Source organism: Gambusia affinis, linkage group LG18 (genome assembly GCF_019740435.1).
Source record: "Gambusia affinis linkage group LG18, SWU_Gaff_1.0, whole genome shotgun sequence".
In the NCBI taxonomy this organism is placed as follows: domain Eukaryota; kingdom Metazoa; phylum Chordata; class Actinopteri; order Cyprinodontiformes; family Poeciliidae; genus Gambusia; species Gambusia affinis.
In genome coordinates, this window is record NC_057885.1 from 947,334 (window position 1) to 974,136 (window position 26,803).

Sequence of the window (26,803 nt, forward strand, 5' to 3'; positions counted from 1 at the left end):
CTATGGTAGCGATATACTTTTACTATATTTTATTACAAATTATGCATAGCTGAAAGGAAAAAAAAAATTAAATTGTGGAGATGCCGGGGATTGAACCCGGGACCTCATACATGCGAAGCATGCGCTCTACCACTGAGCTACATCCCCATTGGTAGACGCGCTTTCAACTTTGTAATATAAAGGCAGCAGTAATGACGTCTGAGTTGTCATCCAGTGTTACTAGAAAAACATTTTACTATAACATCTATTTTATGATGTAAGAAAGAAACAAAGAATACTATCGGGGGAAAATAACTAATAAAAATAACTAAATATAAACACAAAATTTGTTTGTACTTATTTTTTTTAAAAATGGCCTGCAACATTACATTATTCATTTATATGTTTAAAAAGAACTTTTCTAAAATTAAGAATTTACAAAAACAAATGAAGAAAAAGAAAAATATTCTGAAATAAAAAATAAGACATTTTCAAAGTTAATATAGCTTTTAAAAGTAATAATGAACAGAACACTACAGTAGAATGAAAATGTGTATATTTTTAAAATTGGTTAAGAAAAACCCAGCAGCTTTAATTATTTTGAAAAGTTTATTTTAAAAGAATTCAATTATGAAATAAAAACATTTAAATTTGTAGTTTATTTTGTTTTGTAGCAACATATACATCATGAGCATATGACACAGACATATTGACACCTTGTTTCAAAGAGTTACTCTCTAGAGAATACAGCAACAAAAAGCCTTTATTTTTCTATGAAATATTCATCTTCTGAGTAGTTGTTACTCTTTTACAATACATATAGTGAAAGAGAGTTGATCACTACTCAGCTGAGAAAATATTATGAACCTGTTTACATTGAAAAGCTAGACATATATCTTTTTGTTTCTTAAAAAAATATTTTAAAGTCCAAAATGAGAAACTTTACACAAACTTTACAAGAAGCATTTAAATGCATATTTATAACAGCTCCATTCAGCCATTGTGTTTTCCTCTGACGTGTCAACACTAAAGGCATGAAGATAAAAGATGTACCATTAGGAGGCTGAAGCTGTGCTCACACTGTTTTCTGAAATAGATTTTTATTTTCAAATTGTATGACTTCCACCCTGGGTTACTTGAAATTGTGATCTTTTTATTTATAAATAGCCCATTTTCACACCTCCCTGCTTTATAAATTCTGCTCATCTTCACAGTGCAGTCACATCACCGCCCTGACTCTCATCTCCTTTCTGCTCCGACCAGATAGCACTTCCAGAGAACTGCTTTAGGTCTATCAACAATCCAGTTCCACCACTTGCTTCTGCTTTACCTTGTTCTTTTACCTCTTTCTCCTGCTTTTCCTCACTGTTATCCCTGACCTCCTCATTCTCTTCTGGTTTATTGTCTATCAGCCCATCTTCCTCCCCTGCTTCTGAACTCTCTGCATCTGAGTTATCTTCTTCGTTCTCCTTTGTGGCACCACTGTGGTCCACACTATCCTCCTCTTGTTCATCCTCTCCATCCGTGCTACTCCCGTCACTCTGGTTGTCTCCAGACTCCACTGCTCCCTCCTCGTCCTCAATTTCCACCATCTCGTCCTCTTCATTACGTCCGCGAGGCCACACCTGGACTCCAAGACGTGTTTCCACAGCAAGTGCTGTGGCCCTCATCTGGTCCCTGACCCCACCTTCCTTGTATATTATGTTCTGGACTGTGTATTGGTTATTTGCCTCCTTGTTCAACTTCTTGTAGAAGAAAACCAGCAGTACAACTAGGACCAACAGGACGAGGGAAAGAGCCACTACAGTGCCGGACATTTTCCTGAGGTGAGGAGAGAAAAGAGATTTAGAATAATTAAAACCATGAAAATTAAACTTCCTTATGATTTTTTAAAAAACATTTGTTACTGGGACATTATCCATATTCTAGTTAAGCTACAAAGTACGGGAAAACTGTCCAATTTATGCTATAAGTGTTAGTTAAGCTTTTTTATATGTAACCTGAATTGCTTTTCTGTATGTAACATATAGACGTAAAAATATAATAAATATGTATTATTCAAAAATGACATATGTACAAAATTATAAATGGATTAAAATTATATATGCAGTATATAAATGCAGTCTCCCACTGAATCAGGAGAGACCTCGAAAGTGGCACCCATTGCTGTACTTAAACAAATATAAAATAAGTAGCTGGTAATAGTTCCAGTGATTAGGTTTGACAAAAAATGTTCACATTTAAATTTAAGAATTAAAGTGAAATGAATAAAATCTAAAGTGGGAGCTGAAGAAAGCAAAGGCAACTGTTTAGATCATAATGGTGGAAGCTGTAACGCCGACGATAAAAATTCTACATATCTATTTCATGACAGAATCATTGGGAACATTGTTTGCTAATTTTGACAGCCATTTTTCAAGGTCTGTCAAAAGGTTTCAGGCAGTTAAGAACCTACCTGCAGTAGGAAGCTCCTGTAATGTCCTAATTTTGAATTAAGGTTGATTAGTTGCTTCCAGAAGCTGAAGCTAGTCCAATATTGGCCCAAACCAATTGAGATCTCAGGCATCTTAAAGCAACTTCAGCCTCGAAAAGTTATATTGACGTCTATGCAAGCATTGTTTTATGAACGTTTCGTTGTTGTTCGTATTGGAAGGTTACTTAAAGAGAAGCTGCTTTTTTTTTTACCTCACACTTTGTGTTCATTCCAGTACGTGTTTCATATAGAAAGGTCATTGGTGGCGCACCGCTTCCCACCTCCATTTTCAGTATAAATAATTATTTGCTTCCCTGTTAAAAACCTACCAATGCGAACATGAAGAGGTTTGGAGGTTAAGAAAATTATTTAAGTTGTATAAGTTGGCTAATTTCTCTGGGATAAATTAATGAATTAAAAATTAAGTAATAAGAAAGATGTTCTGCCAGTATGATGTTAAAGGTTCAAAACATTTTCCCAAACATTCCCTTCCAAAATGCAAAACAACACCTTCAAGGCACAATGCATGCTGTTAAACTGTTTATGAAAGATTTTGTAAGCTGAGGATCATTAATTACATGCAGCTTGGTTGGATGAAACCAGCTTCTACTTTGCATTGCCTAGTCTTTCACTTTTAAGAAAATGCATCGTGGTGTTGTGCTCAACAGCAAAGATATGTTTTACATGAGTTTTGTAAAATTAGGAGCTGCTTTTTTTCCCCCCTAGTTTTTCAACTTTAGGGAGTCCTGTTGTAACTCGTTATAAAATCGAAAATCTCTGATGTTCAGGTGTGACGATGAAACAAAAACAGAAGACGTCTGGAGAAGGGCGCACATTGTCACAGCTCTGTATATGAAGTCAAATTGCAGGTTTTTTTTATCTACCTCTCATGCAAAAGGTATGAACTTATACAGTGGTTTACAAACTATTTCTTGAATAGCGCAGTTATAGCTTTAAAACAGAATATAAAATTCAAATATTGAGCCTCAGTTGATGATTGTCAATCTTATGCGTGCAGCTCTGACAATAAACTCTAAAGTTATCTTTCAAGATACTTTACCTTTAAAATAAACCTTCAGTTGAGTGTGAAAAAATCTCAAATGCCTTTGTTTCAGCTGAAGTGTGCGGTCAAAAAAACTTTCAAGGGAACCTGGAGCTTCTCATCTGACAATCCATCTGTACGTTTCTATTTAGAGCCTATAGGAAACAGGGAAATTACAAAAGCAAAGGATCGTTTATAACTCAGTTTATGAACGTAATTACTTTAATCAACCACATTTTATACTTAACTAATTTGCTGCACTGCATTATTAGCTTGTTTATTTGTGAACAATATCAGCACAGGATGAATGCTACTTCCCATTTCAAACAATTTAAAGCAAACAGTATTATACATACTCAAGATGTCTATATCTGTTGCACTTTCAGCCGTCTGCAATGACTTGATAGACAGGAAGCTCAGCAGATCGCTCTCAGTGCTTCTGGTTTCCTGTCAAAGTGATAATTGAGCAGCCTCAGTCAGTCTGCTGTGGCACAAAACATTCAAATTTAGATGATCACAATGAGACATTGAGTAATAAAACAATAAAAAAGATGCTCTGAACAAACCGTAGAACTGGTAGCTGTAGTAGAAATGCTTTAAGTTGTACAGTGACACATGTTTGACAAATTAACCTCTTGAGCTCAACAGTTACCATGTAAAAAAAAAAGACTTCAGCAGATTAAAAAAAAAAAAGAAAAAGAAACCAGAAAGCTATGAAAAAAACTCACCAGAGTTGCTTGGGAGAGATAAACCTAAAGTTTGTGGCGCCAAAGACCAAAAGACTGGCAATGAGACTGGGACTAGCTTACATGTCAGTAAGGGTGTGTTTGAAAAATGCCACTGCATGCCTGCAGATGAGAAGAAGAGCTGCAGGGAGTGATGCATGACATGAAAAAAAAAAAAAAAGGTTAGCTGAAACTGTTTGAGGTGGGTGGAGGCTGGGGGAGGGAGTGCAAGCACAGATTAAAGTCAAACTTGCAGCGAAGTGTGGTGGAAGGCACAGATATGAAAATGCACAAATATTTATAGAAAGAGGAATATGTCTTTGTGATGTTTTTTGTCTCTCTTTCAAGGCAGACTTAAGGCTCAGTACTAGTTGACGGAACAGGTGCAGTTAAGTGCCAGTTAAAGATGAAAGATATATTAAAAAACTCGCAAACTCACTGACGGTTTTCAAACTGAATGGTGTACATCCTGTTGAGTCTGGTTTTGTGGCAAACAGCGAAGCTCTACGGTGGAGAGCAGAGTTCATGAAACAAGAGTCGATTCAACTCTGATGTTGTGCACAAACAGCTAGTCGAGCTACATTGAATCTGTATGAACCGGTGATCGATTTAAGGACAATTCTTAAAAATAGTGCATCTGCATAACTGGAACCCTCTACAAGAGTATGCAAAGTTAAAACATTTTGCAGAGCTTCTGAAACAAGTTGGCCACATCCTGTTTCTGCACTGCTGGCCGGTTCACATGTCGTCTGCACTTAGCAACAATGTCTCCAACCAAATCTGTACCGTAAATGTACACTGTACTCCTGTTAAATAATTCCACAAAGCTAAATTTAGATTTGGATACTTTTGTTGAGCCCACGACAATTTTTTTTTTAAAGCTATTTTAACATGAAAGAATTGTACTTTAGAGCTGCAAAGGTTGTGGAAACTTTTATACTTTTAGGTTATTTTCTGCATTCTTCACATGTAAAAATTCTTCTTAGTGGGACAATATGCATAAAAAAAAAATTACTGACAGCGTAGCTTCTTTAGCATTTAGTCAAACTCAACAGCTTTCAAATGAACTAATTTCTAGAAATGTTACTTTAGTCCGAGGTCAGCTCTAGAACCTTTCTTCATTAAAACTTTGAAGGAAATTGAAAACCGTTTCAGTGTTTTGCACAGTTGACTAAGTTTTCATCTTGTCAGACCACAGTTTTGTTTAAAGTGCTTTCCAGCCTCTTAAAAAAACAGAACACACACACACACTTGCTTTCAAGCACCAGAATTCACTTTTTTTGGTCCTTTCTGTTCATCTTTGTTCACTTCCCTTTTTTATTTACTGAACTTTCACAAACTTTTACTCTCTACAACCAAATCAGATCTAAACTTCTTCTTTGAATGCTCTCGTCTTAATAATGTGTTTTACCAGACATTTTATTAAGAGTGGCAGATTGGATTTTTAAACGAAATTCATTTATCCGCTAAAGAAAGAATGAACAAAAGTAAGAACAGTATTATCTCCCTGAAATTGATCACAAACACCTGGACTCGAGGGAACAGATGTTCACTCATGAGCTTGAACGCAGCATATTAGAGAAATGGAGAGAAAAATCAAAACACAGAAAACACAAATAGTCAGCTGTTAGACTATCAGCTAAAAATACAAGAATAGTGGTGATATTTATTTCTATCTATGAGAGGAAATAATTTATTGAGCAGTTGCAATGCTAGACAGCACAAATAATCAAATTCGAAGTTGTTAATTTTTGCCTTTTTGTTCTAATCTATGCAGAATCCAAGTGTTCACTTTAGAAAGTTCAAGTAGCACCATCAAATAACCGCTACAAAATCATTTAGCACAGAGATGAGATAGATGTCTGAGAAAGAAAAAAAGGACACTTTGGATGTCAGGGTAAGTTCAAAAATAATGCTAAAAACTCAAAGCATTGACTTTAAAAACTCAAATTTGTAGCAAAAAACAAAATCTTTCAGTTTTGCTATAAATTTCGCTCGATGCAGATAACATTCCACCTTCTCCAGAAAATCTTCTCAAAGTTCTTATCTTTATCATAGCAGCACACGCTACTATTATTTGCACTCGGTCGTGCAAATAACAGTAAATAACAAGACTAATATTGTACTCTCTTCTACCTTCAGTCATTGTAACCAGACACATATTTTATGGGATATTTTATTAAGAATGACAAGTTGGATTAAAAACAAAGTCCATTCATCATCTATTTAACAATCACCACACGCAAACACAGTATTTCCAAGGGTAATCAGAACTAGAACTGATCACAAACACTTGACCATGAAGGGAACATTAGAGTAAACCGAAAGGCTTTTTCGTACAAAACATGAAACAAAGTTGAGTCAATCATCACACCGTTGTCTAGCTGAACCTGTTGTTCATAGCAGTGTTAAGAGGTCAGTGCATAATTAGAATTAAAGTATGAAAGGGCTAAACTGGAATGCAACATTGGTATCCTACAACTGACTGCTCCATAAAACACACAGTAATGCCTCTAAATAAAGAACATTCACAAAAGTACGACTAAAATGAAAGAAACGGAACTAAAAGTGCCTTACATATTTGAACGCAGATGCATATTTTGCTGAAACCAAAGGAAAATAGCGTTATGTTGAATTCCGTTACAAATGCATATGTGTAATTTCAATCAAACGCTTAACCTCAAAGTGACGCATAAAACACAGCCGCTGTTCTTGACACACAAAATCACCGGCGCTCAACCGTTTCCTTAACAACACGGAATGAAACTACACATAAATACTCCATGACTTTCTCGCCGCCTATCGCTCGCATGGTTCTCATTGTTGTATATTGAGATTTTAGGTTCATACATTTGAACAGAGCAAACTATATAAAATAGAGGGAAAACAAAGCCCAAGTCATGTATAATGTCAAGCCATGACTTGAGACTTTTGCACCTCAAACTACCTGAATAATAAGCCCTAAAACTGACATTTATTAATGTCTGCCGGGAAAACACACGTTTTGGAGGTAATTAAAAGCTTTGCTATAAAATGGCAACCTTTGGCCGAGTCAGCACAGTTCCACATTACGCCTATTATGACCTTTTGCGTTAATTTAAAGGAATAATTTAAACTCAGTGGTTCCCAAAGATTTTCTGGGCCCCCCTATGGATTACAATAAAATCCCCCCACCCCCGAAAAAGAAAAAAAATAAATTAACTGGGCACACACATTGTTCAACCAGACATAAACCTATACACATATTTTGTTTTCAAACTCCACTGAAGTTTATTTCACACTTCAGGTTGCAACAAAACAAACTACAAACCATCTTTACAGTGAAACACTTTTTGTGTAACTGTTTTTTTCTTTTCATTCATCCATACCGTTTCACATGGTGCAATGGCACTGCACCGCCCCTAGGGGGCACGCTCCACACTTTGGGAACCACTGTTGTAACTCCTCTAGTCTTGCAGAATCAAAGCATTAATTTTTTTGTTAAAAAAAGCTCAAAGTTGCAAAATCCAAAAACTGCTACAAGATCCTTTAGTTTTGCTATAAATTTCACTCTATGCAGATGACACCGTATTTACTAAAAAGAAGTCATCTGGGATGTACAGCCTTAATCATAGCAGCTGGAAGCAGCTGTGATTCACAGTCTTTACACACAGTTTTTTTTTTACACTCACAAAGCATTAAGGTATTAAGACTAGTAAGGCTACAGTCTATAGATTCTTCAGGAGCGCGGTCAGTTTTATGCCTCCTCACACGTCGCCGTCTTCGATTCGGGCGAGCTGCCTCTCCAGCAGCTCGATTCTCTGGTTCTGAGCGAGCACGACTGCCCGTAAGGCCTTCATCTCTGCTAGCAATTCACTCAACATTTCATCCTAAAACAAAGAAGAGCAACAAATCAGAGAGCAGTTAATAGAGCATAAAGATGATCGTCTGTGGCTGTGCAGACGGAAGGGATCTTTACCTCTCTCCTCGGCCTCTCGCCATTTCCATCCGTCTCCCTTGCGGTCACTCGTGGCTGCGGCGTTTCTTCTTCCACTTCCTTGGCGGCAGAGGTAGGCGTAGGTGTGGGAGCAGCTGCTACGGTTGCTGCTGTGGCGGCGCCCCCGGCCCCGGAGTCCTGAGAGCTTAGCTTGGGCTTGCTTCTGAGGGTGTCTCTGTGTTTGTAGGGAGGAGCCGCGTACCCTCCGCTCAGAGAGACGAGCAGAGGCGCTGCGTCCTGTCCGGCGATCCATTCATCTGCCAGCAGAGCCGGCTCCAAGCCTGCAGTGTCTGGATAAAGGTCTCCCTGGAAGAGATCTGACTGGTGGGGCAAAAATTTAAAACATAGCGAGAAAAAGTGTTTTTTTGTTTTTTCTTCTGTACATTAACATTCTTTTGATGGTCATGTGTGCGACTTACTTTACGTGGTACAGTCATAGAAATGGGTTCCACTTTCCTTTCATGTAGCTTGTAGAACCTGCAGGTTAACAGGAAATTAATGGCAGAACTGAATAATCTTAATAGCTCTGTGTTGATTATACCAGAGGTAAGGTTGAGTGGAAACTATATGTACTTTCAAGTGGTATAAATACACCGTAAGTCAACTTTTGAATATTTTTCAGGAAGTAGATGACGCTTGACGTGATAACTGTAGTGTCATTTTTCTCAGAGCACTGCAAACCACATGATGACATTTTGCAATGCCGGTATTTTTGCATAAAAATGGGAGCAACCAAGATTGTACTATAAGTTGCCCACAGCATGAATCTACAAACGAGAGTCAGCAGAAAGGCCTGCAAACCAATTTAACGAGCAGAATAAAGAAAAAAACTTGTAACTCAACTTCCCATGTTCTTAGTGGCACCAGTAAAATAAAATACTCTTTTACTGGAATGACATTACTTCATATTAGTTGCTTTTTAAAAAAAAATCCTATTGACATCTAGTCCAAATATCCGAGTACATTCAGTCAGAAAACCTTTAACATAAGAAATGGCAGATGAATGTTAAGTAGCTCTGTCACAATAGTCAATAAATCAATTAAAATAAAAATGATAAATTAACACAAACTCAATCATTTCCATTGGCATGATTTACTGTTTATCTCTTTTTTTCTGTCTTTATACCAAAACTTGGAGGATAAAAGTCTTCAGTTTGGTGCTTTGGTTTTTATTTTGAAGGACAATTTTCAGAATTTGTTTTATTTGTCGTTTTATTTATTTATTTTGTATATTTAACACTTCTTCCAGTTCACTGGAATTTAAAGCTTATCTTTGAGAATGTGTTCTTGCATTTTTATTTTGCTATAACCATTATATTACTTAAAAATCCACAATGTAGTATGCTATCCACATGCTAACCAGTTCATGGAGAGGCATGTCAGGATAGCAACTTTCAGACAAATGGGGGTAAGATCAAACATTTTAATGCTTTTTACAAACTCTATACCAGTAGAGCCACGAATGCAGTGTGATGCTGTATGATGCCTCCAGTGAAATGTATTTACCTGTTTCTGCAGAATATTCTAAATATAATATTCCAAATGATTATAGCAAAAAAAAAAAAATGAGTACAGCTAACCTGGCAATTTCACACTTGTTGACATCCACGCCTCTTTTACAAAGAAACCCCGCGCCTCTCTGGGGCTCCTTACTGCTGTATAAACTCAGGAAGTGAACGTAGGGAGACTCGTCTGTCACTTCAAAATACCGGATGGTGCAGTCCCCCTGAAATGAAGAGAAATCAAACCCACCTGCTTGAAAATGGATGCGAGACTTTATTCTGCATTTAAAACTGTTACGCGTTTACCTTTCCACAGAGGTAGACCATGTTTGTGTCAGGGTCATAAAAGGGAAGAAGAACTCCGTTACTCGTATCCATTTCTTGTACAGCCATCGGCTCAGAGAGATCTTTCTGTAAAACAAAAGGCAGATCTAACACATGAGGTAAATCTGTTATAGATTACAACCACAGAAGTGTCGTTTAATGTGGAAGTGGACGACAAAGGCCACACAGCTCTCAAGTATGTTACAAGAACAAATCTTAAAATTGTGCTGCGCCTCTTAAGAAGTGCGTAACTTAATCTCAGTATAACATCAGTGAACAAACAGCATCGTGAAGGCCCAGCAGACAGGTCTGGGAGAAAGACGTGGAGATGTAGAAAAAGAAAATCTCAAACTCTGAACATCTCACACATCTCTCATCAGTCCATCATATGGAAATGGCACAATGGGAAACCTACCAAAACATGGCCGTCAATGTCTCTGCCAGGCAAGGAGAACATTACGAATTAAAAAGTACAGAGATGTTCTCTGTCGAGTCTCAGAAGTCTGAGTTGTTTTGCACAAAAGGAAAGGAGAAGCGACTTCTAGATGTCGGAGACATTCCACAAAATACTTAAAGGAGTAATTGCAGCCAAAAGTGGTTCGACACAGCACTGACTAATGCGCCTCATTAAATAGTAAAAAAGTAGAGTTTGACACCCCTGATCTAATTTATATGCCACTCTGAGTTGGTCCATCATGTACAATAAAATAAAATGTAGCTTGATGTTATACTGTCACAAAATTAGGGGGAAAAAAAGTTCAAGATGAATGGATGGATGCTTCCCTAAGGGACTGAAAGGCTGGCAAACTATCCTGCAGAGCAACATTTTCTGCTGTGAAACTCCACTGAGTTTGCAAACAGCTGAAGTCTTGTGGTGGAAACTCACTGCGTCCCACAAAGCGAGCTGCCTCTCACTCATACGGCTGAAGCCTGTGGTCAAAATTTTCCCATCGGCGAGGAAGACGGCTCTCATGGGCCTTGTACCATCATGGACTTTTTCTCTGACCTTTGGGAGGGGAAGAGAGGCTGATAACAGACTCAGCACACAACTTGAGCAATGACACAAATGTTTCCTACATGTCCACACGCACACAGATATAAATATATGCGTAAAACTGAGAAGCTACCTTCAGGACGGCGCCCCGACGTGGGTCGATGATGCGCAGGGCTTTGTCCTTGCACACAGTGCACACGGCGCTGCCATCCTTATTCCAGCTGACGCTGTAGATGAGGTCCGGGTGGGCGTCGGCCAGCTGGTACACGAGTTCGCCCGTGCCCACGTTCCACACGAAAACCACGTTATCGCAGCCTAGACAGACGGCCGACAAAGAAGCTCGCATAAATCAAAAGACTCGGAGTCGAGGTAGAAGTTCTTGCCTTTGAAGCATTGTGGTGAAAAATACACACGATATTATTTTGCATGAAAGTTCTTTTTTAAAAATATATATTTCTGGAGTTTCATCGCAGTGTTCAAGGAGGGAAAATTTAAATAGGCACTTGAGAGCACAAACCACGAAATCGAATGAGGTCAAGTGGAAGCTCGCCGTGTCCGAAGCTAGAGTTACTCAGACAGATTTAAAACGAAATGAAATCTGGCAGCTTCAGCGTGTGCTTAAAACTGTAATTATTTGTCAGGTTGGTTACGTTCTCCTTTAATCTCGCTACATGTTAATAAAGGGAAATCGTATTCCCTGCCTTCATTATGCAACAGTATCGGACCTGGCTGCTGTCACTGAACACCATCTCAGGAAGACAAGAGCAGCTCCTCAACTCTCACTTTCTACAGAACTCATGCAAAGATATAGACAAGTCTATTAATAAATTGTATCAACCAAAAAAAAAAGACATAGGGTAATATAAATATTTGGATTACAGCAGAACAACCGGACAAAATCTAACCTTTACATTGAGTCGTGATTAAAAATGTTCTTACTTTACTTCAGTAGAATACTTCTGCATTTATAATATTATTATTAGAATTCAGATGGACAAATGTGCTTCTTTTAAGCAAATATATGTTTATTATAAAGGGAACAAACCCAAATATGACAAATATAAAATAGTTTCAGTCTGGAGAATGCCGAAGAGAGCATACTCTTCGAGTAAGGCGGATTTGTGTTAATCTTTGAGGAATGCCTACAAGAACGTAGCTACTGAGCACATCAAAAGATTTCAAACAACTTCAGCAGCGGCTGCATGAGGACATGGAGTTATGTTGCTACAACACACAGAGAGGAGGAAGAGTCACTGTTAGTTGATGAATAACCTATAAGTAAGCTATGGAAAAACACTTCCTGATCAGGGGCTTTCAGCCGTGGTTAATGAGAACTGGAAAGTAAAAAATTTATCCCACCTGCAGTCAACAGGATGTTGAAGGCACAAGGGTGCCAAGCCAGGATTCCCACTCTTTTACTGTGGCCCTCCAGGGTCATAATGGGGTCCATCATCGGACTGGTCAGCCCGCCGTCGGGGATCTGCCACACCTTCAAATGACACAACACACTCTGTAACCTTCGCAGTGCTTCTCTGAGAAGTTTTTCGTCTTGCCCTCTTACATCCTTTGTTTCCTTTTCTTCTAGGCTGAGTCACTTGAAACCCAGCGTGTGCAAAACTAAAACCATTTGTCTGTTTTCCTTGCGGAAGTGGAGGATATTTTATTTTGTGTGCAACTGTTCTACTTTGCAACGACATTTTAGAGCAACAGTTGCTTCTGTATTTAATAGATACCCAATTATATATATCAACCATTTAATTTCTTTGTTGTCTTCACTCACTTCACTTAAAAAAAAAAAAAGAAAAATTCAATAATAGAAACATATTTTCTTTAGTAACACAGTAACTAGTTTCTTATCTTGAAATTATTATAATTTTACAAGAATTATAAACTTACAAGCACTGGTTCTGAGAATGAACGTTATGTTACTTTGAGGCTCATAATAATTTATCCAAGTTCCAGGTTAGAGTGATTATATAATGTTCACACCATGAAGGGATTTTAAAAACAAGAATTGGAAGAGTAGTCAGAGTTGATTTGAGCTGAAGATGTTGGAGCTTTAGCATCCATTTTACACAGAGTATATAAAGTGAATCATCACCATACTTGGCAGTTTGTATCGTGTTCTTAAGTTTGGAAAGTCTCACTGTGAATCCTCCAAAGATTTCTGGTTAAACAGCTCAATCTTTGCCTGAACGGTCATCAAACTTGCTCTTGTCAAGTTAACAGTTAGAAGATCACTTACTGTAAGACTTGGCGACTGTATGTGTGTATTTCAGCCTGCATGTACAGTTTTGACAATGTGAGAATGAAATAGAGCAACAACGACAAATTCCAACTTCCGCAGCCAATAGTTGTTTCTAAAAAGAGTCGTCTGTTGCAAAGTGATTCCAGCCTGGAAAACAAATTCCTAAGAAAACCTCTAAAAGCCCAGAATGATATTTTCATAACTGCATATCTTAAACCCTGGCCGTTAACTTGCGGTAGTAAAAGATGCCAGTGGTTGATGTGAAACCAGCTGATAAAGGGCCACAAACCACCGCCACTTGCCTTCACTGTGCAGTCCTCTGAGGCACTAGCGATGATGTTGTCGTCATGTGGACACCACTGGATGTCCAACACAGGCGCCGTGTGTCCGCAGACTGTGGGGCAGGACTGGTCGATTCTGCCGCTCTGTTTGGGGAAAACAAAACGCTCAACTCCACTGACCTGAAAGGCTGCATTACAGTACAGCGCCGCGTCCGGACTGTGAAAGTGCTTCGCGTGCATTAGTGGGACACAAAGGGTGATGTCATAGAGAAGCTTTTGGCTTGAAAGGAACGTATTGATTCGTGGTTTTATCGGATACAGGATGCTGATGCAGAATGGCGAACCTTGCCGATCGGAGTGACGAGGAAGGTGCCTCCTCCCGCCGCCTCGATGATGACCGCGATGAACTTGGGGTTGACCGCGCAGAGGGGGCCGTCCCATGTCACCCGGGAGACTCTGACGTCGTCGAGGCAGTGCTCGGCCTTCCAGGCCTGAGCGAAGACGTGGCGAAATTTACTCTGCCGGACCACTCCTCTACGGAAAGACATCCCTGCAGACGGATGGATGAGAAAGATGCTGTTGCAGCGCAAAAACGTGGAAACATTAATCTATGTGATCTCATTTGACAAAATGTGAGCAACTCATCAGTTTTTGTTCCGCGGTCTACAGAATGTAATGTCAGTAAATGTTTGAATTAAATGTTTTTTTTACTATATATATATAGATATATATTATATAAAAGCAAATAGCTCTTCAGAAATGCTTTTCATTTTATTTTTAAAGGCAATCACTTTAATTAGCTATTAATTTCAAATAACATTTGTGTTTTTATGAATTTGTCTCTATAGTTGTGTATCTAAATTAACACTATATATAGCTAAATACTTCCTAAATACCGTCTGCTTTTGCTATACTATTTAGTATAAAAAGGAGTGACAACACGTTAAATATATTTAATAAGAAAGTAGAGAAATTGTAGATTTCAAAAATTTTTTTACTATTATTTGCAGAAGAATGCAGATTTATGAAATGGGTTAAGCCCAAGATCTCCATTTACCTTAACTAAAGGTTAAAGCTGAAAGCATTGGCTATCCTTATTGTAAAAAAAATAATAAATATAAATAAGTCAATTTGCCACATTGTAAAGCCCTGTGCGTCAAACTCCTGTCCTCAAGGTCCCATATCCTTCAACTTTTAAATATTTACTAATTATTTGGTTCATATTTACTATTTACTAATTATTTGATTCAGTTGAGGCACATCTAAAAGTTACAGAACGCCTGTTTGAAAGAAACTCTTAACCAATGTCAGTTAGAGGGAGAAAACAGGGCCGTCAAAACATCAGGCGAATTCTTTCGTGCTTAGACTTTGTCCTGGGAAAGTACAGTCAAGACTGAGTGGACAAAAAGGGCAGGGGTTGACCAAAACATGCTGAGACAGAGGAAGGATGGGGGGGGGGTTGGGCTGCTGACGTCCAACTAATGCTCTACGACTAGCGAAGCAAGACCCAACATGAAAACACACAGGAAGGAGGAAGTCTACAGTGAATCACAAGACACACACTTGGAAGATTTTCATCTTATTAGCTGTTTCTGTGATGGGTTGACAAGGTGTACATTTGTATTAAATCTTTTTAGTCTGATACCCCTAAATAAAATCAAGTGCAGCCAGTGGCCTTCAGAAGTCACATAATTATGATTTTATCTCAATGTAAATGCATGTTGTGAAAGCCTCAAAGATTTGTTTTAACAAAAAACATTACAGAACAAACACCATCATTAAGACCAAGGAACACAGCAGACAGGTCAGGGAGAAAGGTATGGAGAGTTCGATTTTGTGGAGGGACAGCAAACACGAAGAAGATGCTCTGGATAAATGTCATCAGCTTTTAACTTTTTGATCTACATTTAAAAACTAGCACCCTTAACATCACACACTAAAGCATGATGGCGCTTTAGAAGCTGCAAAAGCTTTGAGACCAGAACGGTCTCAAAGCTTATGGTCCGGTCTGAAGAGACCGGACCATAAGCCCTAAACATACAGCCAGAACTTCAGTGGACAGTTTACATCAAAGCGCATGCATGTGCCAGAAAGGTCTAGTCAAAGCCTAGAACTACACCCAAAAAGCTGTGGCAGGATTTAAAGTTGACGTCCCTCTCCAACCAATCTGCATGGGTCTGAGCTATTCTGCTAAGACAGACCGGTAAAGACCTACCTACTTCAACAAAACCATTTATTTTTCCGTTTCACAATTAAAGATTCTACGAAAAACAAATCGTGGCTGTAACGTGGCAGAAATAAAAAGCTCAAGAGATATAAATACTCATGCAAAGCACTGTTATGGATAATTTGCAAATGAGGACGCCAATGCTTCAAAAGCCTGCAATATCCCGCTTTATGTAGACCGTGTCCTAAGCGTTTTACTCTAACATCACCAAGCTTGCATCCATTCTCATTATTTTTCCAATTGTAGCCCTCTCTTAATAAAGAGGTATTTAAATACAGCATCTCGACATGCAAAGAGTGACTAGGGGAATGAGCAACAAAGGATGGGCGTTACAGCGTGGTTAAACCAATAGTAAGACGTTATTTAAAGAGGAACGCTCCCATATTTTAGAGGACAGTAACGTACCTGTTTTTTTCCCCCTTCTTCTTCCTCAGCGATCGTGCTTAATTGGAAACAGGATCACCAAAGGCTGGTGGCAGGCGTGACAGGAGGCCAATAAAATAATCCGCCGCCAGCAGCAGTAACTTAATCCCCTCCCGAGTCCAGGCAGGCGTCCGTGGCTATTGCGCAGACCTATAATAAAACATGACGCTGGGTGAAGAAGGAAAGAGCGAACATGCCTCTGTTGTAAATTTTAAGCATTCTAAGCCACTCCGCTTGGTTTTATTGAAAGTCTGCAGCAGGAATGAAAATATTCTAACCTCAAAGACCATGTCCCGCGCTGGTAAAGCCTAATAAATAGCGCACAGTGACGGTGAAAGACCTCCCTCCTCTATTGGGAAGAAATGCAAACGCTCCGTCCTCCCTGTGCAAACGCCTGGTTTTGGAGCGATGGATTGAGCGGAATCCCAGACACTTCCGCTCCTGGGAGGACACATCAAAGATACGGTGGGAGGACAAGATAGTTATCTCCCATTGGCTTTCCTATGTGTTGGGATGCGTCCCTGCACACCTTCCCCCCCAGGCTGCGCGTCTACACTGGGAATTACGGCCGCGCTGTGACTTCACAGTGCATTCAAGTTAAGTCGTAAACTACGTGATCAATATTAAAAAAATATACACAAAATTAATACATCTTTTTAATATTACTATGTAAAAAGTCAGGTCAGTTCAAACTTATTAAAGACACAGTATCATGGTCCATAGTAGACATAAAAAATAGAAAACGACAAAGAAAAGAAATAAACATTTTGGGAGCTACTGCAGTCCAGTGTTTCATCAAGTCCATAGTTACTGTGACTGTGCTCTGAAATGTCAGGGCATTTCTGAACACATTATGCATATTCCAGCAGAATTCATGTCATATAGGAGGGCGGCTTGAATACAAATGTTGATTACACTTTATTATTTTCTTTAGTGAAAATTGATAATCCAGTTTAGGATTTGAATGCATCACGGAGGGAAAACGCGACCGTAAAATGCTCTCTAGACGCGCAAATGTTGGAAAAAATTGATGAAATTCGAAAAGGCTTTGCTGTCACACCTGTGAATGAAAACAAATTGTGTCGAAAAAAAAAAACAGTTGTCAATTAGAAAAAAAGAACTGCAAAGTGACGTCTTATTTTTACCACCCTGGATTATTATGACTCGCCGCTTTAGCGCCACCCTGTGTATTATTTTGGCAATACAAGTGCGATTACTTTACCACAATATAGAGCTGTATTCAGAAGGCGATGTCCTCACGGACATCTGTTTTGAGGCTACACACAATAGGAGCTTCTTTTTCTGTGAAACTACAAACTGTTCCAGAGAACTTGTCGTGTTCTGTTCAAATTAAGCAGTGCTCGGCTCTATCAACAGGTGGCTCCGTGGCGCAATGGATAGCGCATTGGACTTCTAGGAAAACACGAAGTGATTCAAAGGTTGTGGGTTCGAGTCCCACCGGAGTCGCATTTTAGCGAAATAACAGAAAAGTATCAACTATTTTTAAATGTGTTCTTTCAACTGTTTATTCGAGTGCATGAGTTTAAACTCATGTTCCTTACTTTGGTAACAGATATATTAGTACTATGCGTCTGTTCGTTCCTTTACGAGGAACCGATGATATTCTCGTTGCCTCGTTGCCACTGCGGTTAATCTGTAACAAAGTAATATGGTTTTATTACTTCCATAAATGTCTACGAGTAAGTCGCTTAGACATTTTGCGATATAAGGGTTTAGTTCCAAAAGGTATAGAAATTAAGTTTTATACAAATTGTTCACAAATAAAAATTAACCTGAATTGAATCACAGACGAGATCTGGCCATTTATTCATTAATATTTTCTTCCTAATTTACGAAAATATTGTTTGCCACAGGAACATTCGTGATGACGAATGTTTTTATCACTAGGGTTACTTTGTTTGGCACTGCGTAAGAAATGATCGAAGCAATGCTGCGTCTCGGTAGTTGGGGAGTTTTGTGAAACAAAATTTGAAATAAGATGAAAATGTAATAGTGACAGAATCCGAAAAGAAACTCAAACTTTAACGGGACCGAATATGTGGCTTAAAGTAACATATATTATCATAATGCATCATAAAAACGTCAGTTACCTACATAAATTAACTTGTTTGAGATAATTTGAGGGAAAGTAGCAGGGTTTCCACACGGGCTTCAATGAAGTTGCACCGGCTGTCTCCTACAAGCTAATGTTAGGCTAGTTAGATGTAGCCAGCTAGCTTTAGATTATTATCATTGTACGCAGTAGTACGGTGAACATTACAAACAGTACTACTGGAGGACAGCGACAATATTTCGCAGCCCAATTTACTGAAAGTGACACCGTTGTGGTCGACAACGTCCTCTGAATTATTTCCAGCTTTAGCCGAGTCGTATTAGCCTGAGTTAGCTCGGCTAGCCTGGCAGCGTATGGGGCGTCAGAGCTAGCAGTGACTTCACTGCCTGTCTGGTTTCCTCATCTGGCATTTTGGACACGTCAAGGTAAACATTCCGCCGCCAGCGAATTTCAGCGCTAGCTACTTTTGAGCAAATTAATATCCAGCGTTGTATTTCGCCTGCATTGTTTCAATGTCAGCAGGTGAACCATGATCAAAGATGTCAGGTTGTTTCCCGACTTTAGCTCTTGTTAGCTGTGAGCGGCTATCAGCGCAGATTTTAAAGTTTTTATCTGCTGTCAGGACAGGCTAGCTCTTGGAGGTCAGACTCGTTTGTGTTTGAACAACTTCATCGAAAGTGTGGTGTCACTGTACACTTCTTTTCGTTGGCGATGGACCTTCATTAGTTTAGCATTTGTCATATTTTGACTTAAAAATGAGTAATGTTCAGTTTTAAAATCACACAATGAGCCGTAGATCATTTATATAATTCAAAACAAATCAACGGCAGGCTTCATTTAATTTATAAGCTAGTTTTTTTTTTACTAATTAGTAAGTGGTCTTGAATTCAGTGTTACATTTTTGAGCAAGAACTGTCGAATGTGAACGTGTAATGATTCATTAGTTAACCTTTGACCTGTGATACTACATTCAAAGATCAACCAAAGCAACCAGGAACTGAAAATAAAAATAACTTTAAGATATTTTAGTTTGTTAAGAAGACTGGAATAAGAGCTAAAATGATTTATTACCATAACAAAACTAGAACATTTTCTCAACAACGAGTTGATGGCATGTTTGATAAATAAGGAAAGTGCATTCATAAACTTCGACCTGGAATAAAAATGTCCACCTCCCTGTTGAATGTCATGTATTAAAATCAATTAGACAAATTTTACTAAAGAGAAATTAGCATTTTGGATGCACCAGTTGCGGTTTCAATCAAAACCCTGTTTCAGTTTGTCTCTCTTTAACAAACCCTCTATACTTATGCACTTAAATATTGCATATACATTTCTTGTTCTGGCTAAGTTTTTTTTGTTATTTATGCATTCAAATAATAATAAAAATGGTGTTTTCTCGTGTTTAATTTAATATTGAGGAGAAATGCACAGATCAGATGTTTTGTGGCCAATTTCCAACAGTGTCATTTTCTTCGATGGCAAAATAAGTCTTTTCTATTGTCTGGATAAACTACAAAATATTTCTAGTGAATTGAAGCTTATTTTTATTTCAACATTATTGACAATCACTAACCACTTTCAAATATTTACTGTTACAGTGTGTTAAAAATAAAACCCACCTAAAAACAATTTCAGCATGCACCCTGTACAAGACAAATTGTCTTTTTTGGCAATTGGGAAATGTAATGTGCTCCACATGTTTGTATTTATGTTACAACATATTTTTACATTTATTTTGGGCCCTGGTAGTTGTTTGGACCAGTCAACCCCTATGAAAAATGAGAAGTTATGACATTTGATCTAGATGAAATGACTCTGAGAGACATCATATACATAGATATTTTTATTTCCTTTAAATCATCAGCTGTCAAAGAGGGTACATATCTGATCGGAAACACCTATACAGAGGTGTGACACGAGCAGAATGGCTAGGAGATGAATTGAGCTGTACCAACATTATGAAAAGTAGATTTTAAAAATGAGTTGCTTTAATTTTGCCTGGATGGAGAGGTTGTTGACCTGTCTGTCCTGATCCCAGAAACAGAGAAGTGAAACATGCACACATCTGCACTAAACCCATTTATGTGGATGACAAAAATGTGACTACTACTAAGAGAAAAAAAAAGTCCCAGTCAGCACATAACTTACTCCCATAGAAACCTGTAACGGCTGTTAAACCATGTTAATCTTCCAGGGAAAGAAAATGTTCTTTAAGAGCAAATCGCTCTTCTTGGCAGCTGTTACTGCTGCTGAAAATTTTGAATCTTAGTATGGTAATTTATTTATTTATTTTTTAACCTTTTGGACGTCTTCCTTTTCTAGGTTTATTTTAAATCTGAAACCTGATTTCGGGGGGGGTGTGATGTCAGAACCGAAGAGCCCTACTCCCACCCCGGCCGGCGACACGTACAAAGGATGGGTCTTCAAGTGGACAAACTACATCAAGGGTTATCAGCGAAGGTGGTTCGTTCTGAGCAATGGCCTGCTATCATACTACAGGTAAGGCTTCCTTGCAGAAAGCGTGGCGATGTCAGAAAAACATCAGTCGCGTTCACACAGCAGGCAAATGAAACCTGGATTCGATCTTTTCCAATCTTTTCACCCTCCAAAAAGTTCAATGTCGGCCACTTCCCATATGTGGTATCTGGTCATAATTCTTCAGCAGAAGAAGGCAGCTGAAAATTAAAATGATTGTGAAAAAAGTCGTCACTTAACAATCCCACCACTTCTGGTCCAACTAGGCAGCTGCTCTTCAAAAGGTCGTTATTAGTTGGGCTTCCTTTTTTAAAGCTTCCTTCATGTTTTGAGATGTCGTGACAATACTGTCGGCTGCCATTGCTGCGTAACTTTAAAAATCGGTCGATAGATGGTGACGTCCATTATTACTTCTGCAAACAATGCACCTCTGTGTGGTGTCTTTGTTCTTCTGCGCATGCGCTGTGTGGTTCGTTTATTAACACAAGTCTGATTGCGGTCAAACCATTCAGAACGACCGCGTAACAAAAGAAAATCGGATTTCAGCAAAAATTTAAATCGAACATCCAGACCTGCTGTGTCAACATAGCCTAATTTCTTATTTATTACATCCATTCATGCTCACTGTTTCACCTATTTTTTTCTGTCATATTTACCGTTCTGATTTAACATCTCATCTGAATGGAGGTCTGGTCACATCAGACTTGGAGTGTGAGATGATAGTTGTTGCATTTTTATCGAAAAGCCAAATTAGGCTTTATGTTTTTCTTTTTAAATCTTTAGGACCCAGGCTGAGATGGGTCACACGTGTCGGGGCACAATCAACCTAGCCACAGCGGTCATCTCCGTAGATGACGCCTGCAACTTCGTCATCTCCAACGGCGGGGCTCAGACGTATCACCTGAAGGCCAGCTCCGAGGTGGAACGTCAGCGGTGGATCACCGCGCTGGAGCTGGCCAAAGCCAAGGCAGCCCGCATGCAAGCTGAGTCAGGTACACCAAAAATGCATTTTTATCGAGGCCAGAAAAAATATTTTATGTGGTGAAAATTATATCAGGCCTTCGTATCAGTTTGCCTCATGATATGAGGGCGACTTTTATCTTATAAATCTGGTCATTTTTAATATTAATGTAACAGTTTACATCGGCCCCTCTGTGTGTTTCCAGATCAGATCATCTGGATGTAGTGTGAGGGATAGACGGCTTTGGAAATTCAGCCGATTTTAAACTCTTACACTGGTGAAATCCTCCTAGTGTTACCATGTTAATAGTGGCTTTCAATAGCAAACACATTCAATACAACAACAAACTATTTCAATCTTTTAATTAATCTTTGAAGTGATACAGGTCCTTCAGAGTTTAACTGAGGATCAGACCAGCTCTTCTTAACGTCTTGTGTTGGGAGACAGAAAACGAATAACTTTAAAACCGCTGGGGCTGTGATCTGTGACAGACTTTTACCCTTTAATAAATGTCTTTCAGGGGTTATAGTGCCCCCTAGTGGTCACAAGCAAAAGCCTTTTTCTTTTAAATTCTCAAACTTCGACTTTATAACAATCATTGTACAACCTTTGAACTTCACTCAAGTATAAATATTGAGTTTCTTTCCCTTTAAAGCTGTCCTTATATATCTACGTTCTTATAAATCTTAACACATTTTCATCTACACTCTTAAAACAGATGTGTTAAAAGCAACACATGACGTCTTACATTTTAACACGTGCCAAATCCGGTCAGGGACAACACATGTAGTGTCGTCAATGACACAACTAATGTGTATGTCGTTTTAACACAACTATTGTGACATTGAAATCAACACAAACATGTGTTAAAATGTGTCATTTTGACACACATGTGTAAAATGTGTTTTCATAGATTAGGTCACATAAAAATGGACATTTTCATAAGAGAATATAAAAATGCGTGCTTTTATTAAAATTAAATACATGTTACAACAATAAGTTTTGCGACAGCTGCAATATGTAGTTCATATGTAGAAGTAAAATTCAAATCATCAATTAGTTCACCAGTCAACATGTTGTTGTTTTTTTTCTTCAAAGTCAAGCTAACAAAATATACCCGTTTTCTAAAGTCATTCAACACCTCAGATTTTAAAATCCATGCTGCCTGTATAATATATTTTTTGTAACATTCTGTGAACAGGTACGAAAAATATAGCTACAAAAATCCTAAAAGATCTGATGAAAAATAACATTTGTCTATTTTGCAGTGACGAACAAAACAATGCACCGACATGTAATGGGACATAAAGTGTAAATAACATTTCAAAGGGTGAATTAGGCCATAATTGCACTAACTACACAAATTTTTTTGCATTTTCAATTCAAAGGCAACCCACCGCCTGTCTGTGCCATAATAATATTCTAGCTTGCTTTGACATGAAACGCAGCATAAAATTTCAGAGCAACAAAAAATACCGAAATACTTTTACCAACTAGTGAATCAAGTAAATTCCCATAAATCTAACATGATACCAATTCATTAAAACAAATAGAAAGTATATAACTAAGGGCTGCAGTCTGACTCTGCATGGAGCATGTTCTGCCTTGCAGCAAGGTCCTGGGTCTCGATTCCCGGCCAAAATCTTTCTGCATTGTCAGGTTAATTGGTTTCTCTAAATTCTCCCTAGGTGTGAGTGTGTTGTTTGTCTTGTATGTCTTTGTGTTGCCCTGCGACAGACTGGCGACCTGTCCAGGGTGAACCCCGCCTCTCGCCCGGGAGATAGGCACCAGCGACCCTCCTGACCCCATTTAGGGAACGAAGTGGTTATTCCAAAAGATGTGGCTTCAATCTTTGCCTCATTTGTCAACTTGATCCATACTGCAGGAAAACCTTCCTCCAATCAGAAGACTTCGTTTGGTGGCTGAATCCCACCCAGTTATGGTGCCTTGATGTTGCAACCTGCTAATCAGCCAGTGTGAGGTTGTCAGCTAAACTTTCGTAGCTCATAGCCATTTCTAATTATACTTATTGTAAATGTTAAAAAATTTTCTCTTTTTTAGCAAAAAAAAATTATGTAAAAAAAATCTAAATGTATAATGCATATTGGTTTTGAAGATGAGTAAATATACAATGTAGTACAATATATTTTTGTACTGCGTCATTTATAAAAGTAATTAAATCCGGCCAAAATACAGTAGTAATAATTGCATTTTTTTGATGAAGTAAAAATTGTTATAAATACTAAACAAAAAATTTTGAAAAGGGTTTTAGAAAAAAAAAAGTGCTGCAGACTATCACTGAGAGAAATTACACAATCTGATGTCAGCAGGGAGTAAATTCTGCCTGACAAACACAGATTAACACAAAAATTTGTTGAAATATTCAACACATCCAGTGTGTAATAATATGTAAATTTTAACATATTGTGTGTTATAATGTTGTGTAAATTTTAACATATTGTGTGTTATATTGTGTAAATTTTAACATATTGTGTGTTATAATGTTGTGTAAATTTTTACACGTTGTGCATTAAAATGAACACAAAATGTGTATTAATGTTGACGACACATTTTTTCTGATATTTTTGTGTTTTAAGAGAGTAGCATTTGCTCTTCTTGCTCTAATTGTGAACAGATGACTCTGGTGACGACTTCTCCCCATCGTCCCTGCAAGTGGGCGGAGGTCAGGGTGGGGGGCATCAGAACTCGGAGGTCCAGTCTACTCTCCGAACGCTGGGCAGCAAGGTGGAGGATCTCAGCACCTGCAACGATCTGATCTCCAAGCACGGCTCTGCCCTGCAGAGGTCAGTCTAACGCAGCTCATCGCGTTGAAGGCAACTCCCTCACACAGACTGTCTGGCTCGTTTGTCCAGTTCGACGCCTGACTGAGCAGCATTCCACAGCCTTAAATGTCAAATAAAATACAGGATTTTGTAAATCTTTCTTGACGTCATCGTATTTCAGGTCTTTATCTGAGCTGGACGGTTTACGGCTGACCGGAGAAGCCGGTGATAAGATTCGTCAGGTGACGGAAAGAGCCACACTGTTCCGAATAACCTCTAATGCTATGATTAATGTAAGTGTCGCCTCCTCTGCCTTTGTATCTATTGTAAATAGAAACTGGCATTGAAAGTGAGTCATGGTAATTACAAATACTTGACAGCAAAGATTTTTAGTCGAATATGATTTGCAGTGTCCATCTTTGAGTTGCACAACAGACATTCCAACTGCATTTAATATACAAAACTTTTCCTACAATTACTTTGGGTTTCACAAAGACTGAAATGGTCAGTCAAATAAATTGGGATGGATAGATTATTGAAATAATTGTCAACTAATTTAGCGATCACTGAATCGTTACCTGGAGTATGTAGACTTTGAAAAAATAGTATTTGATGAAAGAACAATATAATAAGAGACGTAATTAAACCAAAACTGTTAAAAAATAGATACATTTTACATTTAAGATTAAAGAAAGAAAACTTTGTCTTTAAATGTGTTCTATCCCGAAGTCCTCGAGTGACAGTTTTTGCTTCCCTGGTTCGAATTATGTAAAAAAAAAAACAAAAAAAAAACACATTTTGCTGTCCAATTATTAATCAGTTAATTAAAAAAATAGTCAACAGATTAGTCCCACACTGCGTTAAGTCAGTTAGAATGGACTGAGCTCTTCACATGTTGTTAGAAGTATGTTACAACCTTGTTACAACAAAGGCATGATATGTTGTTGCAGTAAAATTTTCATTTTCCTCTTTAAAAAGGAATTATTTTTTTATTTGCTTCTTTTAATGCATTTTCATTATTGAATTAAAAAGGCTTAAGTGGTTAATTAAAACATCCGCACACTTTTCTCTGATTGATCGTCAGAGTAATCAATAGAATTATTGTTAGTTACAGCCCTAGTTCTGATGAAAAGTGATGCTAATTATGGCAGGACTTCTCCTCATCTCTGCTTTTTTTATTTTTACATTAATATCCTCCTGGTATGTCCATGTTCTTGGCGCCTGCAGGCCTGCAGGGACTTCCTGTCCCTGGCGCAGAGTCACAGCAAGCGGTGGCAGAAAGCCTTGCAAGCTGAGCGAGATCAGCGAGTGCGGCTAGAGGAGGCCTTAGAGCAACTGGCCAAACAGCACAACCACCTGGAGCGAGCGTTCAGAGGGGCCGCGCAGGCTCACGCTATCGTGGACAATAAAGGTAAAGTTGAAGCTCCAATGTGAACTTGTGCTCTTTCTCTAACTTGCTAATCATCTCATAGCCTCTTCAACCCGGGTTTTTTATTGTTTCTTATTTTGAAAACCAGAGAAGGATTTCCCACAGTGTATTATAAGCCTGGCGGGTCACCAGGCTTAACATTTTTAAAGTCATCTTGGTGTGAATTCAAAGCTACTCTCCAACAATTTAAAGGCAAAATAATATGATTGATGTGTAAAGCTGACAGCTGTTGGCACGGCTTTCATTCAAAGTTTTCAAGTTTCACCTCTGTTTCCAGTCAGAAGTGACAGCGGAAACGAGACTGTTGTTGCTTCTCAGGTACTGCTGGGCCAGGAAAAGGTGAGGCGAGCGACGAGGACGACGAGAACGAGTTTTTTGATGCCATGGAGGACGCCCCCGAGTTTATAACCGTACCTGCAGACCCACAGTTCCACAAGTCAGTATCACTGTCTCTTTAAGAGCTTGCATATTCATTTCGCATATTTACTCATCTGCAAAATGGTTTCTTTGTGTTTTTCCTGCTTTTTAACACAATTGTTGTACGACAGGGAAGATGAAATTTCATGGTATGACTTGCTTTAAGCAAAAATACAGCGCTGCTGCATTTATACAAATGTTTATGACAAAATGTCTGACAGTATTTCAATAACAGAAAACTTTTGCCAAAGTATAAGAACACATTAACTATTATAGGCAGACTGATAGTGTTGTTGTTGATCTTATTAGTAGGAAAAAGTTCACCAGCCTTCTTTCAGCCAGCAACATGTTGGGGTGGGGCATCAGTGTTTCTCGAGTTGCTGAATAAAATCTGGAAAAACATTTAATCTGACATCAATTAAAATAATGTTAAACCTTAAGGAAAAAAGTGTTGTGAAATAGTTTTG

At 38.4% G+C, this 26,803-nt stretch overlaps 3 protein-coding genes and 2 non-coding genes across 8 annotated transcripts in view; 2 read left to right on the top strand and 3 right to left on the bottom strand.

Moving 5' to 3' along the window:
• Positions 1-75: 75 nt before the first annotated feature.
• Positions 76-147, bottom strand: trnaa-cgc. The gene has a single exon. It is a non-coding gene; the product is annotated as a tRNA-Ala (tRNA).
• A 427-nt stretch (positions 148-574) lies between these two features.
• On the bottom strand, positions 575-4,755 carry si:ch211-119e14.1 (acidic leucine-rich nuclear phosphoprotein 32 family member B). 3 transcript variants are annotated; one of them, XM_044097089.1, is made up of 4 exons: positions 4,223-4,755; positions 3,851-3,941; positions 3,513-3,649; positions 575-1,800 (listed from the first exon to the last, which is right to left on the bottom strand). In XM_044097089.1, the coding sequence occupies exon 4, from the start codon at positions 1,794-1,796 to the stop codon at positions 1,188-1,190; it is 609 nt and encodes a 202-aa protein (XP_043953024.1). In that variant the 5' UTR covers positions 1,797-1,800; positions 3,513-3,649; positions 3,851-3,941; positions 4,223-4,755; the 3' UTR covers positions 575-1,187. The 3 variants fall into 3 exon arrangements, with proteins under 3 accessions (XP_043953024.1, XP_043953025.1, XP_043953026.1); XM_044097090.1 differs by having other exon boundaries at positions 3,851-3,978; XM_044097091.1 differs by lacking the exon at positions 4,223-4,755 and adding an exon at positions 4,061-4,075 and having other exon boundaries at positions 3,851-3,978.
• Positions 4,756-6,379: 1,624 nt separating this feature from the next.
• coro1b (coronin, actin binding protein, 1B) lies at positions 6,380-16,687 on the bottom strand. The gene is made up of 12 exons (XM_044097088.1): positions 16,473-16,687; positions 16,177-16,344; positions 13,889-14,094; positions 13,566-13,688; positions 12,375-12,504; positions 11,149-11,330; positions 10,908-11,027; positions 10,004-10,108; positions 9,776-9,921; positions 8,615-8,672; positions 8,178-8,516; positions 6,380-8,088 (listed from the first exon to the last, which is right to left on the bottom strand). The coding sequence occupies exons 3-12, from the start codon at positions 14,090-14,092 to the stop codon at positions 7,966-7,968; spliced, it is 1,530 nt and encodes a 509-aa protein (XP_043953023.1). The 5' UTR covers positions 14,093-14,094; positions 16,177-16,344; positions 16,473-16,687; the 3' UTR covers positions 6,380-7,965.
• Positions 16,688-17,573: 886 nt separating this feature from the next.
• On the top strand, positions 17,574-17,661 carry trnar-ucu. Its single transcript is given in 2 exon segments — positions 17,574-17,610; positions 17,626-17,661. It is a non-coding gene; the product is annotated as a tRNA-Arg (tRNA).
• A 512-nt stretch (positions 17,662-18,173) lies between these two features.
• LOC122819986 (oxysterol-binding protein 1-like) overlaps positions 18,174-26,803 on the top strand; it is a 173,317-nt gene continuing 164,687 nt past the window's right edge. The window contains exons 1-7 of one of the 2 annotated variants that reach the window (XM_044097095.1): positions 18,174-18,693; positions 20,594-20,770; positions 21,530-21,738; positions 24,343-24,511; positions 24,672-24,783; positions 25,718-25,901; positions 26,238-26,355. In XM_044097095.1, coding sequence (XP_043953030.1) covers positions 20,634-20,770; positions 21,530-21,738; positions 24,343-24,511; positions 24,672-24,783; positions 25,718-25,901; positions 26,238-26,355 — 929 coding nt within the window. In that variant the 5' untranslated portion in view covers positions 18,174-18,693; positions 20,594-20,633. The remainder of the gene's footprint in view (positions 18,694-20,593; positions 20,771-21,529; positions 21,739-24,342; positions 24,512-24,671; positions 24,784-25,717; positions 25,902-26,237; positions 26,356-26,803) is intronic. The other variant, XM_044097096.1, reaches the window with a different exon arrangement.